The 15,352-nt window shown below is 31.6% G+C and overlaps 2 protein-coding genes across 2 annotated transcripts; one reads left to right on the top strand and one right to left on the bottom strand.

Moving 5' to 3' along the window:
* Nucleotides 1–481: 481 nt before the first annotated feature.
* Nucleotides 482–3,271, bottom strand: LOC108322243 (pentatricopeptide repeat-containing protein At1g63080, mitochondrial). The gene is made up of 2 exons (XM_052875735.1): nucleotides 1,635–3,271; nucleotides 482–719 (listed from the first exon to the last, which is right to left on the bottom strand). The coding sequence occupies exon 1, from the start codon at nucleotides 3,183–3,185 to the stop codon at nucleotides 1,641–1,643; it is 1,545 nt and encodes a 514-aa protein (XP_052731695.1). The 5' UTR covers nucleotides 3,186–3,271; the 3' UTR covers nucleotides 482–719; nucleotides 1,635–1,640.
* A 6,634-nt stretch (nucleotides 3,272–9,905) lies between these two features.
* LOC108322284 (uncharacterized) lies at nucleotides 9,906–10,817 on the top strand. The gene is made up of 2 exons (XM_052876589.1): nucleotides 9,906–10,313; nucleotides 10,400–10,817. Exons 1-2 carry the CDS (start codon nucleotides 9,908–9,910, stop codon nucleotides 10,483–10,485), a joined length of 492 nt encoding a protein of 163 aa, XP_052732549.1. The 5' UTR covers nucleotides 9,906–9,907; the 3' UTR covers nucleotides 10,486–10,817.
* The last annotated feature ends 4,535 nt before the right edge of the window (nucleotides 10,818–15,352 follow it).

The following is a 15,352-nucleotide window of genomic DNA, read 5'->3' as shown; positions in this document are numbered from 1 at the left end:
GTCAAAAATTGTTGTGAATTGATTATATATGTCTTTATTCTATTGATATGACATTTAGAAAAGATAGCTAGATATAATTGAGTTATGAATAGATAAAACTATAAGACTATGGACCCAATTATTAGACCAATGTTCTTATCAAAACGTCATTAGCCTTTGAGCTATATAGATGAATTGGGCATGGTACGTAAAAAAAATTAAACAAGATTAAAATTGTACTATGAATTAAAAATATAATTTTTCTTCTTTACCCACTAGTGGATCGTGGACTTGTAATGAATGGATAACTTGTGTCAAAAAGCTCAATTGAATATGACATAACAAAGTTTGGTAATAAAATTTGAAGTTTATCCGTGGAACATGATGTATGCATAAATGAACTATTTGCTCTGCTAAGCAATTTTATTTTGTTCATATGTGCGATTAAATGAACTTATCTGCATTCCAAGAATTTAGTGAATGAATATTGCGACTGGTTTTAAGTCTCTGCAACAGATTTGACTATGTTTATTCACACCATGTGAATTGAAGTCATAAAACACAATGAGTTATACAAGACAGCAACATATAGGCAATCATAATAGATGTAAACCATAGATGCAAGAAGCATAAAAAAAACATATCTAGAATATACATGGGACAGTAACATAGCAGACAATTTCACACTTCTGATGAAGTCCCAGTCTCCCAGGATCTATCAGGTGACCGTTATAGTTTCACTGCAGATCACCTAAAATTTTCAGAAATTGAAAAGCAAAAAAGGAAAGAAGTAGGAAGCAAGAAGTAAAGAAGGGAGAAGTTATCACATACAAATAAAAAATAAATTTCTATGATAATAATTTTCTGATTTTGATATAGTTGCAAATGAATTCCATTTGTGTTCAGAATGTTCTTATGCATATTATAATCCCACAAAGAACTGTATCTTTAAAATGCCACCGTTTACTGCTTGTTACGATACAATGTTAAGTTAATTGCAGTTTTCTTATGAAACTATCAATTGGAGGCACCTCATAACTTAAGTGATAACAACTCAACTATTTTGTAATCATACACACACGAAGGAGGGTGTGATATTGTAGAATTTGTTGAAGTTAAGGTAAAATATTCAAGAGACAGGATGCTGCAGCAAACACCAGAAAGAGTCATGGCATATGCTACAACTTGATAACAAAATATCCAAAATTTCAATTACATTGATTTACTAGTGGGCCCTCTCTTTCAATGGATTGAAGGTTATTTACACAATTTAAAACTTGTAATGAGTTATATCAATATCAATAAGGTAATATAGTATGATAGTAAACTTCCTCAATTACCTTAAGTGGTAGAGAACCTCTAAAAAGTTAAATGAACTTAAAAAAAAAAGCCATTAGAGTTTATGGAGGGAAATCACGGTTTTGGTCTTGACAGACAATGCAATGAAAAAAAAAAACACAGAAGTTCTATAGCAGTGAAAATGTCGAGCACAAAATAAAAAATTTTCAACTCTTCACATCCAATATGTAGCAAGACAAGCATCAATTGCAGAAAGGTCACACTTCTTCCATCAAACAGATACAACATATAGCAACCATTCAAGTAGGTTATGTAGGACTACACAAATTTAACTTAATACAGAAATGAGGTTTCACCTTTCATCATGTCAACAAGCCTCTAAATATCATTTCACGAACAAATGTCTCTGCCTTATCAATCTCATCCTTTTCAAAGAGGGCCCTAATCATTATTTCGAAAGTTACTGCATCAGGTAAGCAACCATTTTCTTTCATTGTGGACCATAAGGTTAATGCCTCATCAATCAAACCCTTTTTACAAAGACCATTGATCATAGTACTATAACAAAATACATTTAAACGGTACCCTTTAATTAAAAGATCTTGAAAGGTCTCTTGTGCCTCCTCAAGTCTTCCCCCTTTGCACATTCCATCAATAAGTATATTCCAGGTGTACATACTCGGCTGAATTCCCTTTTCCATCATTGTCTTGAATAATTCAAATGCCTTGTCTAGATGATAGTTTTTGGACAAAGCATGTATCAAGCAATTGTAAGTGATTACATCTGGTTGTTGATTTCTATCATGCATCTCATCAATAAGATCCCAAACATAACTTATTTTCCCAGATTTGCATAAACCATCTATAAGAGTAGTGTAAGTCACTGTGTTAGGAACCATGTTCCTTTTATGCATTTCCTGAAAGATATTCATGGCCTCATCCTCTCTTTTACTCTTCAATAATCCATTAATCATGATATTGTAGCTGCGAACCTGATGAGTTACTCCAATTTGGGTCATAACATTAAATATGTGTTTAGCACTTTTCATCTCGTTAACTAAGGAATACCAATCTATTAAAATGTTAAGTGTAACACTAGTAGGTTTCACACAAGCTTTCACCATCACACCTAACACATTCTTAGCTTCTTTTATCTTTCCTTCCTTACATAAAGCATCAATCATTATAGTATAGATATAAGCGTTAGGCATGATGTTATTTGATATCATTTTAATAACCAAATCATAAGCCTCTTTTGCAAGATTATCTTTGAATAGAGAGTCAATGTACATTACAACATTAGACTTACATAATCCTCCTTCTATTATTCTGAGCAACTTGATGGCAGCTTCGGTTTCTCCTACCTTGCACAAGCCATTGATCAAAGTCCCGTAACTAACGCGGTCAAATCGAAATCCTTGTGTTACTGCCTTGTCATGAAAGGTTAGTGCTTTCTTGACCTCACTGTTAAGACAGAGACCTTTCATGAGGGTAGTTAAGGTTATGACACTTGGATGATAACCCAGTTTGAGAATCTTGGCAAGAATAGAGAAAGAGAATGGCATTTGGCTTAAGTGGCACAAACAATTGATGACGATGTTGAGAATGACAAGATTACCCTGAATTCCTTTGAGCTCCATTTGCTTAAAAAGGAAAATAGTTGTAGAATAGTGTTTCATCTTTGTAAGAGATCCCAAGATCTGCTGAAATTGGTTAATGGGAGGAATAGGGCGCATATGAAACATGCGATGAAATTGGGAGACGACTTCGTGAACATCAACTGAAGGAGGCTGAGAGTGATAGTGTAAGCGAAAGGAAGAGATAGAAGAAGGGTTTGGAAGAAAAGGAGAGAACTTGGAAATGGAAAAAGAAATACAGAACCTTAACTTTGTTATTGAGAGTGACATTGTTAGGTTAAGGCTAGAGAGAAAGAGGAGGCGATGCTGTGAGGAAACAAAAGATTGGGAGTTAGTGTTTCTCTAAAAACACTTAAATAGAATTGAATTTTCTGTTGTTTGTGGCTTCTCTCAATCCTTTATATACTATATTTATATTATAATAATCCTTAAATTAAGTTTCAGATTATTTTTAAAATTATATAAATACCTTTATAATATTTTAAATAACAATATAGATGGGTGTAAAAATAAGTCGTATAATTTTTATTTTATTTCTTAGCGTTAGTTTTTTTTAAATAGTTTTATAATGATAATAAACATTTAATGATTTTAAGGATTGTGTAAAAAAAATTGTAAAAGGATTTTTAACATTTTTGCTATGTTGGTGTAGTTCTTTACACTAATAATTACAGGTATATGAACATGACTGTTTAGATAATTTGTATAGTGATTAATTAAATTATCATATAATTATTTAAAAGATGTTGTTTCTATAAATTGAGATGTTTGATAAATTTTATAATCAAGTAATTTACTTAAAAATTAATTAATTTTTAATATTTTGTAGAATTGGTAATTGAAATTTATTAAATTTAAATTTTTTTATAAGCTTGAAAATATTTTTTTTATATGTAATGTCAAATACATATATCTCAGATAGCTAAAGGAGATTCTCATTTTTAGTTTCATATTTGTTTTACAAATTCACACTTTAAATATTTTTTTAAAAATTAAAATAATCATATTTATAGTTTTTATTTTTAAATTTAACCATTTTATAAGAAGAAACAAAAGAAAAGACAAAAGCTGAAGAAATCATCTTTCTAGTAAGCATATCAGCCATTAAATCAATATTATTCTCTAACCTAAATGCATAATTTTATTTTTAGGCATAGTGTTCGTAGTCAACTTCAATTTTGTAGTTTTTTTCATTGAGAAGGCTTGTGTAGTAGAGAAACTTTCAATTGGAGCTCGTGCATACAGACCTATGTGGATCCATCACTCTGATGTCAAATGGAGGTAAATGATATTTTATATCGTTCATTCATGATTTTAATAGAAAAACTTGGGTTTATTATTTGTATGAAGATCTGAATTTTTCAGTCTTTAAAAGTTTCAAAACTCTAAATGAAAAATAAGCATGAACTCTAATCAAGTTATTGTGCTGGAGAATACAATTTAGAAGAATTTATTAATTTTGTGATGAACAAGGAATAAAGAAACAATTGACTACAATATACACACCTAAGTAAAATCACATTTTTGAAAAGAAGAATCATACAATTTTGAACATGGTAACTCTTTTAAAAAGTAGTGAAATTCTAAAAGCTTTCTGGCCTAAAGGAGTTAATTGGAGCATACATATTCTGAATAGAAGCCCCACAATAATTGTTCAAATATGACACCACAAGAAGTTTGGAACAATAGAAAATTAACAGTAGATTATTTCAAAATCTTTGGGTGTGTTGCTTATGTCCATATACCATATCAGAGGAGGAAGAAACTTGATGAAAAAGGAGAAAATTGTATTTTTTTTTGTGTTAATGAGCAATAAAAAACTTACAAATTGTACAATCCTATTGCCAACAAAATGGTAATTAGTCATCATATGGTGTTTGATAAGGGCCTATTTAGGAATTGGGGTGCAAGTAAAGTTAAAAAACAAATACAAGTTGATTTTAACAGTGAAGATGAAAAGGGGAGGTAATCACTAATAGAGTACTGAGTAAGCAACAAGCAACTAAACTAGTGAATGAACTTCAACATGGATAGAGGATTTTATGGTAAATAGAATTAATGAAGAAGCTACTCATTTTGGTATATTTGTAGATTTATGATCTGGTAGTTTTTGAAGAAGTTGTGGAAGAGCCCAAATGGAAGAAGACAATGGATGAAGAAATTACAGCCCTTGAACACAAATACTTGGGAGTTGACTCATCTTCCCAAGGGTTGTTCCATTATCATAAAAAAAAACAACCAATTATCACTTTATCTACAATTGAAACAGAGTTTGCATGTGTTACAACATGTATCTATCAAGCTCTTTGGTTGAGAAAAATACTTAAAGAACTACACATATGCATATTGTCGTAAGGGTCAACAACAATTTACTATTACAATAATTCAACAATCAAACTTTTCAAAAATCGTCTTACATGGACAAAACAAACATATAGATGTAAAATACCATTTTTTGAGGAAGCTTACAAATAATGGAGTCATTGATTTAATTTACTATGGAAGTGAAGACCAAATTGCTAATCTTTTCACTAAATCTCTAAAGGTAGCTATTTTTCAAAAGTTAAAAGGGTTGTTTGGTATTTGCATTTTAAGGATCCGTCAGTTTAAAACTATCATCTTTCAAACAAAATATTTACAAATATTTTGGTTTAAGGAGTTTGTTAAGACTGTGGATGTGTGCAAAGAGTTGTAGAATAGTTAATTAATGACCATATTTTTAACAAATATTTTTGTTATTGCTCCTATAATTTTGTTTTGTATTAGTAGTAGTTAACAATTTGTATTTCCGTATTTAAATATCTTCATTAATGAATGAATGTACACAGCAGCATAAAAAACAATTAACTTTCTATCCTTGTTTTTAACCTTTTTTTTTTTGTAAAAGAAAAATACTACAGCACACTACAAAAAAAATATGGGATTTTACTATGTTTTTTTTACATTACCAACGATTTTAACCATTTGGTAAATACATTTTTCGCGATTGGAAAAACGGTAAAAAAAAAAATCATCAACAAATACTTTTCGGCAGTTTTGAGGGGTTCTTGAAAACAGCTGCTATTTACAAGAATTCTTCAAAATCGCTGCAACTTGCGAGGATCTTAAAATAAGAAACCAGAATAAAATAATATAAACCTAAAATTAAATATAAACGTTAAATGTAAATCAAAATATTATTATATAATAGAAGGTCATTTAAAAGCATTCATTTATTCTCCATTTCTAACTATCTTTTACCTATATTAGCAAATCTTCTACAACACCAAATAAAAGATACTTACTTGGTCACTAGACTCCTGTCCAGACTACAAGCAAGAGCTACAACACCACCAATAACTAGCATCTTATGAATGTTCACACCTTGTGGTTTCTCAGGAGAAGCAACACTTCGATCCTCCTCTGAGTTATCATTGGCTCCAATAGAGTGCAAGAGTTATTTTTGTGTTGACTTGAGCCATAAAAGCTGAATGAGAAATCTTCTGAACAGTTCCCCACATTCCTTTCCTTACTCCTTATTCCAAGCTTTGCAATTTCCCATGGAATGCCTATTTCTTCATGATGGAAAAGTAAGATTTCACAAGCAGTTAACTCACCGGTACCTTCTTTTATTCCACTGTTAAAATAATACCATATCAATCCCAAATATTCTACCAGGTCAAACAAATATGTCAATGTCAGGAAAATCAAACTTCATCATGAGCCTCATACAGTTTGGTAAAATACAAAATTCAGTGTACCATTAAGGTTATAATCTTGAACAATATAGCAGGTTGGCTAGATAGGGAAATTGATCATATTATCATACAGAGAATGAGCATAATTGGAACTTAGAGCATTAAAGAGGTTAATTCAATTTTATTGTGCTTAAATCTGGAAAAAATAGCTTCAACTGGAACGTTTTCAGGAATTGCAGGATGCACACCTTCAATAGCCAACCAGTGACTGGTAATTGATGTATCAAGGGGTGCTTTTGGTAATCTTGGTGTACCTAGAAATCTTACATCTTTGTATTAATTACTTAGTCATAACTGAACAAGGTATTGTTGAGATTCATAGAGCAAAAACAGAGAATTTTTTCTGGATATTGCATACTGCACCCTTCACCCTAATAAATTTTAGTGTCATATCACAAAACTAAACATTGTTATAACTTTTAAAATAATTATATGCTGACTTATGATTAGATGATAATCTAAAACAATTTTTCTTAAAAACACTAATTGATGCTTAATTATTGAGAAAAATAATAGACATTATTTAATTGTACCAACATTTAAAGATAAATTTTTTCTTAAATGTTTTTTATTTCCCTTCTGATCATGCATGTGAGACTTCATAGGTTTGCCATTGATATAGCTATGACACATTCAAAGATGGAGACTCAATATACCTAATAATTAATTTTCTGTAGGATAAGCTTTTACATCATGGTGCAATAGCTTGTGCATCACGATAGATCCTTTATTCCAAAAGATGCCACACTTAGAATAAGGAATGATGTTTGGCATCAAACGAAAATGTTATTATAAAGAATAAAACAAGCCACATATAAGAGAATAACATTCTCCATTTAATATCATTACTTTTCTATCTCGCTGTCTCTATTGAACTCTCTAGGGTTTGTCAAAGAACCTTCATCCAAAAGTAACCTTTGCTGAAGATGGACGCTACAACGTGTTTATTTTGGCATTGTGTAAGTGCATCCATAGCCACATAACACAGAGTTCCAATACACAGACAAAGGTTCCATCATGGGAAATTGTCACGGTAGCTGCGATTACTCGGAGCGATTTCCTCTGGGCGATTCTTCCGTGGCTGTATTACGCAGAACTAAGAACCGCAAAGGGCATGAAGTTGAGGACACTTGGAAAGCTGATTATTACTCATTTGGAAAGAGAAGCTGCGAATACGAGTTGACCAAAACCAACCGCAGCAAGCGTGAAGAAGAGATATCCATCGATATCTGTGACCATGTATCAAACAATGGCAAGGACGACGTTGATTTTCATATGGACATGAGAGTGGAAGAAGGTCTTGTTTTAGCAAATCTTACTCTAAACGGACCCAGATACCTGCAGCAACTTCCCGAGAGGAAAACCCCTATGGCGCAAGGTGGGGTTTTCAAATCCTCCTCCTTCTTATACGGACGTGACAATGACCGAAAGGGTCTTATTGTCGTTTTAAGGGCAAAGAGAAGAGATAACGATAAGGAGCTTCCTTACATGATGACTGTGAAGCACTATTTTGTTTCTGCGTGGTGTTCTCATGGTGTCTCTCTTCAGGCGAAGATTCGCAGTGATCGGAGTGATGGAGGTTTGAGTTTTGAGATTGAAAAGCCTTACATGCAGTCCAAACGTGATTTGTTGAGCATGATTGATGATGTTAAAGGAAAAGGGTGGTGCCCTAATCCTACTACTTCTGATTTTCCGATGGAGCTTTCCAACAAAAGTAATGGTAATAATGTCCCTGCCATTAGCTTTGGGGGAAAGAACAATAGTTCAGATGCTGTTCCGGCCTTTTACACCATTAGCGGCAAGCAAAACATCACGTCCCTTATAAGCTCGAGTGGATGGACTGAAGGCAATTATAACAGTTCTCTCATATTTCAGGACTGTGAATTTTATGAAGAAGCCGTTGGTACTCTGACGAGATGCCCGTGAGTTGGTAATTTCAACGTTTTCTTGCAGTGAAACTAAGTCAACATATTTGTGTTTTTCAGTCATATAATCTGTTTCAACTATTATCTATTGCCATTATTAGAGGTGACAAAAATGTGCTACTCTGTTTATTTTGTTTCGATTTGTCATTAGTTCATCAAAAAGAGTTAGGCCGCCATAACAAAACAGGTTAAAGCATATCGACAAACTGGTCCGCCAATTTTTTGTCAATTTTTTAATTTTTTATTTGTAAAATTTGTTAAATCGACAAACTGTTTTGAGCGACTGACAGACCGACTAAGGAGTATAGTCTGACTTTGTCATCTCCAGTAGTAGTAACTTGGGTGAGTTTTGTTTTTGTAGTAAGAACTAACATATATAAATATATATTGTCATGGTGCAAATTGTACCTTTTATTGAATTCACTTCTGCTGATGAAAAACGAAAAACGTGAAAATTAACGAAGGCTATATTGATTTCAGACAATAATAATTTCTCATTTACATATTTTATTCAATTGCATGAGTTCATCAATTATATTCTAATCAAACTTGTAACTCATTATAGGTTTGAATTCTGCTACCAATACGATGACCTTGTTTTTAAGTACTTCTGTAAACACTGTTTCAATCTTTGACGCATGTTCTAAATTTAGTTTACAACATACTAAACTTTTTCACATAAAAAATAAAAAATTCTGATATTAATTTGGACAAATAAAAGGAATAAAGTTAAAATACAATTTATCATCGATATAATTAATATTCATATTCTTTCGTAGCATCATGATTTTACTTTGGAATTCAAATATCTTTCTTGTCGTTATAATGTAAGATATGCATATTATTCTTTGTCAATGGAAAACATCAAACGAATATTTATCAAATTAAAAAAGAAGCATCGGTCCTATATTATGACAGTAACTGTGATCCTAATGTAAGTTTTTCAACTCATTATAACCGTAATATTTCTATGACTTACGGAATATTAGAGTCGCTTTAATCCATTTCTACTGTGTGTACATACATACATGGTTCTAAATTTTCTGTAACATCTCCATTAGAATCATGCAAATGAGCAATATGCTTTTACTCGTGATTCCATCAATTTGCAATGCAGCACGGCACAGGTGTAAAACAAAACTCGAATCGCACAATCTGACAAGCCACAAGTGGAACTTTTGTTCTCTCTGTTGATTCTTCCTTATTATCTCGTAGCACATTTGCTTGCTTTCTTTGAACGCGAAGAATATGATCGTATCACTTTCACCTAAGATTATATAACTGAGAATACGCACATTCATTAAGAAAGTAAACAATTTCAGAAGCAATAATGCAGATGCACGGAAACACACCAAACGCAAACACTAACGTGATGTGGCTCAAGTCTGGGCCGTTGAATGTGTACAGTGATAAGAAGAGATACATGAATAATCAAACGGGTGAGGAGTGTGTGGTAAGGTGCATTTCATACTTAGTGGGGAAGCGATATCTGGTTTTCACCATAACTGAGACGTACAGAAGCGACAGTGTAATCTTAGTATACGTGGAGGTGAAGGTGGAATACGGAAGGGGTTCTTCTGCCATTCTGAGACTGTGGTTCACAGCAAACGACAGGTACGGTGTTCTGAGTAGCATGCACACTAATCTATCTGGTTCCTTTGAATTGGTTCGGCAGAACTATCGTGTGCCACCTTTGCCAGACACGGAACTTGCGTGTTACTTTTGTCGTGAAACAGGTGATGGAAGTGAAACATCTTATATAGGTATATGTATATAAATCCGTGTCTATTTCTTATTTTATCTCATGAGACTTTGTTTGTAGTCGGCAAAGACAACGGTAATACGGTAATGTGTGGAGATGGTGAAAGGGTTACACGGCTTCATGGTTGGCGACGAAAGTGTGGCTAACGACAGAAGGGTTGGGTTGCGTGTTGAGGTAGAAAATCCCATGAAGCTTACCATGGAATACACGAATCGTGTGTTTTCCAAAATGGGGCATCGGATGGAGAATGAGATGGATAACAATGTTGTCTCCCTTTATAAAAACGCCATGCCTCAACTTCAGAGTTCCTACCCTTATCCTTACCCCCACAACCTCCACAATTTATATGGTTATTGTCATATAATTTTATAGTTCTTGTCTACTTAAAGTTTAGAGTTTTATATCAATAATGATGCATACAACTCTAATTCTCTCAAAGTAGATATATATAACAGTAAAGACCAAAGAAATTAATATACTTCTTGAATATGGTCAAATTATAATTGTGTGGCAAATAATTATTATTTTAAATGTAGAAAGAAAAACGATCCATCACACCTTTGGATTAATATACACACCTAAGAGATAAATATATGAGAAAAGGAGAAAAATAATAACTGAGATAGGATAAACACAAATATAAAGCTAACAAAAAAATAACGAATGTAAAACAGGTTCTGTTTTATTTAAACTAAAATTTATTAAATATTTGTTTAATACTAATAGATTTCAAGCAAAAGATTAATTTCAAAAATCTGTAATTTTTTTTTAAAACTTTGTTTAAAAAATACTAATATTAATATGAGATTAACATCTATTTAACCAACATTAATAGAGTCTAAGGTTGGACGCTAGTAGAGAAAACTTAACCAATTATATGAATAATTAACTATTTTTAATGCTTTTTTAACAAGTAGAAATATTTATGTTAGTGTTTAATGTCAACTAAAATAAATATTAAAAACAAATGAGATTAACTTCGAAAATATATTTATTTTAATTTGAATATCTAAATTTAAAAATGACAAATTTTCTTAATGACACTTTTCTTCTCTTATTTTCTATATAAATATCATAAGACTGATCTCATTTATTCACATTAAATTTTTACAAACTCATCTCATTTATCCAATATTTATTTCCTTCACCATATACATATCTTTAATTCACGGTATCATGATTATCTCCTTCATTCAAACTCATCTCTTTCATTTACAATTAGTTCTTTCATGATCCATAATTTTTATATTTTTCGTTTATACTTTACTTTGTTGAAAAGTGAAGTATTATCTCACAAGCTTTTTTTAAATTATTATAATTATTCAAGCAAATACAAATTAAATTAATATTAAAAATAATTGCCCCAAAATTAAATAAACTTCAAACTAAAAGGAGATCAACGTCGGTTTGATTGATACTAAATTACTTCAATTAAAAAATCAATTTAAAAATTAGAGATAAATTGTCATTAACTTATTCGCTACTTAAGTCTATGGCTTTAGAATCGCAAAACAAATGGTTGCATCAACTTTTGATTGACACTATTATTTTATTGCACTGATTGATAAATATTTTCTCTGAAATTTTACTAATATCTTAAATTATGAGAAAAAATATGCCACTTTATTGAAACATAAAAGGATGTAAATATTATTCACTAAAATTCTTAAAAAACTAAAATATTATTTATTAAAAACATGAAAAAGTAAATATTTCTTTCAAATTGCAAGCGGCTTTTAAAACTGAAAATGTAAATGAATTCCAAAACTATAATTTTAATTTCAATGCATGTATCACTTGGTGAACCTAATCTCGAGATGTCACCAAATAAAAAAAAAATCGTAAGCTTAGATAAGTTGATGATGCTATGTGTTTGTGCGTCACCATATCCGCAAAGATTAATATTAATCACTTCATACAAATTAATGTAAGCAATTTATGTGCACTGAGAATAAGGAATAAAAGTAACTATTGTGAGTAAGCTAAGCCACAGAACACGGAATCTCACCACTTTTCTTTCTATTATTTTATTAGGTGTTTTTTTTTCCCACCAAATAAATATGTTTTGCTGGTATTTAATAATTTTTTAAAAGATAAAATTTATTTAATTTAGAAATTAAAAATAAGAAAGACAAGAGGATGTAATAAAAATGGGTAGATATTATTATCTATAATTTATAACAATAATAAGCAGAACTACTTCAATTTATGTATTCTTTAAATATCCTGACCATCTAACTGGTAATTTCTTCTCAACCATTTAATTGTTGTGTCTTTTTGTTTAACTTTTATTATTTAAGTAAATGAATAATCTATTCTTTTGAGATATTTATGTATTCTTTTATTATATAAATAATATATTTTTATTTCGTTACTGTGTAATTATAGTATGATGCATAATAAGTATATATTCAATTCTCTTACTATCATATAATAAACAAAGATAAAAAGCAAAATTAAATTTTAATTTATTTTAAATAAAATATCAATAATTAAAATGCGAATTAACATAATTCATGTGTAAGTAATAACTTCCATCCAACATATACTCACCCTCTTTTCTCTTATCATAAGAATACTATAAACAATTTAAATACAAAAGGATTTCCTAATTGAAATTTTTTTGAAATTTTTTTAGAAATGGTTCTATTCTATATTCAAATTCAAAAGCAGCCATTGCGGAAGATGAACGCTTCCTTCCAAGGGAAATGATTTTGTTTTCTCTAGTGCGTCCTATTTATAAGAAAGCATTCATATTACCATTATTCACCATTGTGATTAATTTGAGTGAATCCATCATGGGAAACGTTCCCAGTAGCAACAATTACTCTGAAAGTTTTCCCCTGGACAATTATTCAGAGGTTCTTTTTCGTAAAACCAGGAACCGCAAATTGTCTGAAGTTATAAACAATTGGAGTGCAGAATACTGTTTATTTGGAAGGACAAGCTGTGAACTCGAGCTCACCAAAATCACACGCAATAATCATGACGAAGAGGTATTCATCGTAATTCATGACCACACATCAAGCCATGCAAAGGGCGATTTTGATTTTAAGATAAACATCACTGTCGAAAATGGTCTTCTGTTGGCAAATGTTTCTCTGGACGGACCTAGAAGCACACAGCAACTTCCGGAGAGAAAAGTCCCTATGGCACAAGGTGGGGTTCTGAAGTCCTCCTTCTTCTTATACGGAGGCGACACTGATCGAAAGGGTCTTGTTATCATTTTAAGGGAAAAGAGATGTGATGATGATGAAGAGCTTCCTTACATGATCACAGTGAAGCACTGTTTCGTAGCTTCGTGTAGTTCTCATGGTGTCTCTGTTGTGGCAAAGATTCGCAGTAACGGCGGTGATGGGGATTTGAGTGTCGAGATTGAAAAACCTCGGAAACATCCGAAAGGGGAGTTGTTGAAGATGTTTGATGATGTCAAGGGAAAGGAGATGGAGTTTGGGAACCAAAACAATGGCAATGTTCCGGTCATGAACATGAGCGGTCAGCAAAACATCTCTGCGGTTTTAAGCGCCGCTGGATACACTAATGGCGACTATAACAATGCTATCATATTTCGCGGATGTAAATTTAGGTTGAAGAGGAGGAAGTGAAAGAGTGTTATTCTCAAAATAACAATCTTTCAATCATGATTCCAGCCGCTCAGCGCTAATTCCTGAGGCGTAGCGCCCTGACCTTTTTTTTTTTTTTGTTTTAAAGGTTTTTTTTTTTGTTTCTGTTCCTTGTATATCTGTATCTCTTCTTCTCTTGTACATACGCTTTTCCACATGCAGAAATAAAATTTTCAGCTTTCATCTCTTAGTTTCATGGAAAGTCTATGGAACATCACAGATACTGTCATCGTCATGAAGAAAATGTTCAGCAGTTGGTACTTTGAGGCTTTGAAAAGTTCCTAAGATGGTATCATAGCTAGCTATTATGTATTTGATAAACCATGTAATGAGAAAAAAAACAAGAAAAAGAAATATTCTCGTTATAAACTTTTTAACAAGAACATTGTCTCCAATGAAGAAAGGATTGTCTTGACCTACTCTATAATAGTGTCGTATTAGCTTGCATGCTTGTATTAATCAATCTTGCACACATTAATGAAAAGTTGGATAACCCGTTTGAGTGTCAAAGACATTTATTTAACTAATATTCGTACAAACATTTGCTTTTTGCTATACAACAATTGAGTTATTATGTTTCTCAACTAAGACAACCTCATTACAAGTTGATCATCATGTTCTCATATATTTAGAGGAAGCTCCTGGTATGACCTCTTTTTTCCTTCACAAGATAATGTTTGCATTTGAGTTTGTTCAAATTTTGATTGGGTCTATTATAGTAATCTTAGACGTTCTAAGTTCTAAATAATGAATCAAGGCCAAATCCTAGATCGCCTAGGTCGACTTAATAATACATTCACTGCGTTTCGAAAAACGATATTTGGTTATCAAATTACTTGAAAGTCTGTTTTCTATTAGTTCGAATCTTTCCCTTGAGGGATTTGTTTTCCAAAGCCATAGATTTACCCTACTTAAGTTTTAAAAAGTCTCTATAAATACCAAACAACTATGACCAAGTGAAAACACTTCATCACACTGACTTAAAATTACTAAATTTTGATTCGAAATTCTCTTTCTGGATTACTTAGAATATCTTGGAAGAACCATGAGTGGAGCGGAGGGAAAGTTGTCCATAGTGCGTAAGAATAGTTTTTATCAAAAGCGGTTAAGAACAATGAAACGTAAAAAGAAAGACTGAAAAAAAAAAGGAATAGTAAGATCAAATCAAGGAACGGAACAAACATGAAAGAGGTAAGTGGGATGAGAATAAATGCTCTATACCCTTTAATTATGTTTGTTTTTCATTCTCTATATTTGTATTTCTTATCAATTTCATTTACTATTTAGGAAAACGAAATTTCATTTTAGTATAAAAAAATTATTTAACTTACAGTTATAATTTATAAAAATAATTGATTCAATTTATACTAAAAATTAAATTTAGATATTA

Source organism: Vigna angularis, chromosome 4 (genome assembly GCF_016808095.1).
Source record: "Vigna angularis cultivar LongXiaoDou No.4 chromosome 4, ASM1680809v1, whole genome shotgun sequence".
Classification (NCBI taxonomy): domain Eukaryota; kingdom Viridiplantae; phylum Streptophyta; class Magnoliopsida; order Fabales; family Fabaceae; genus Vigna; species Vigna angularis.
Note: the sequence above shows the minus strand (reverse complement) of the source record. Positions and strands in the feature narration are given on the sequence as shown.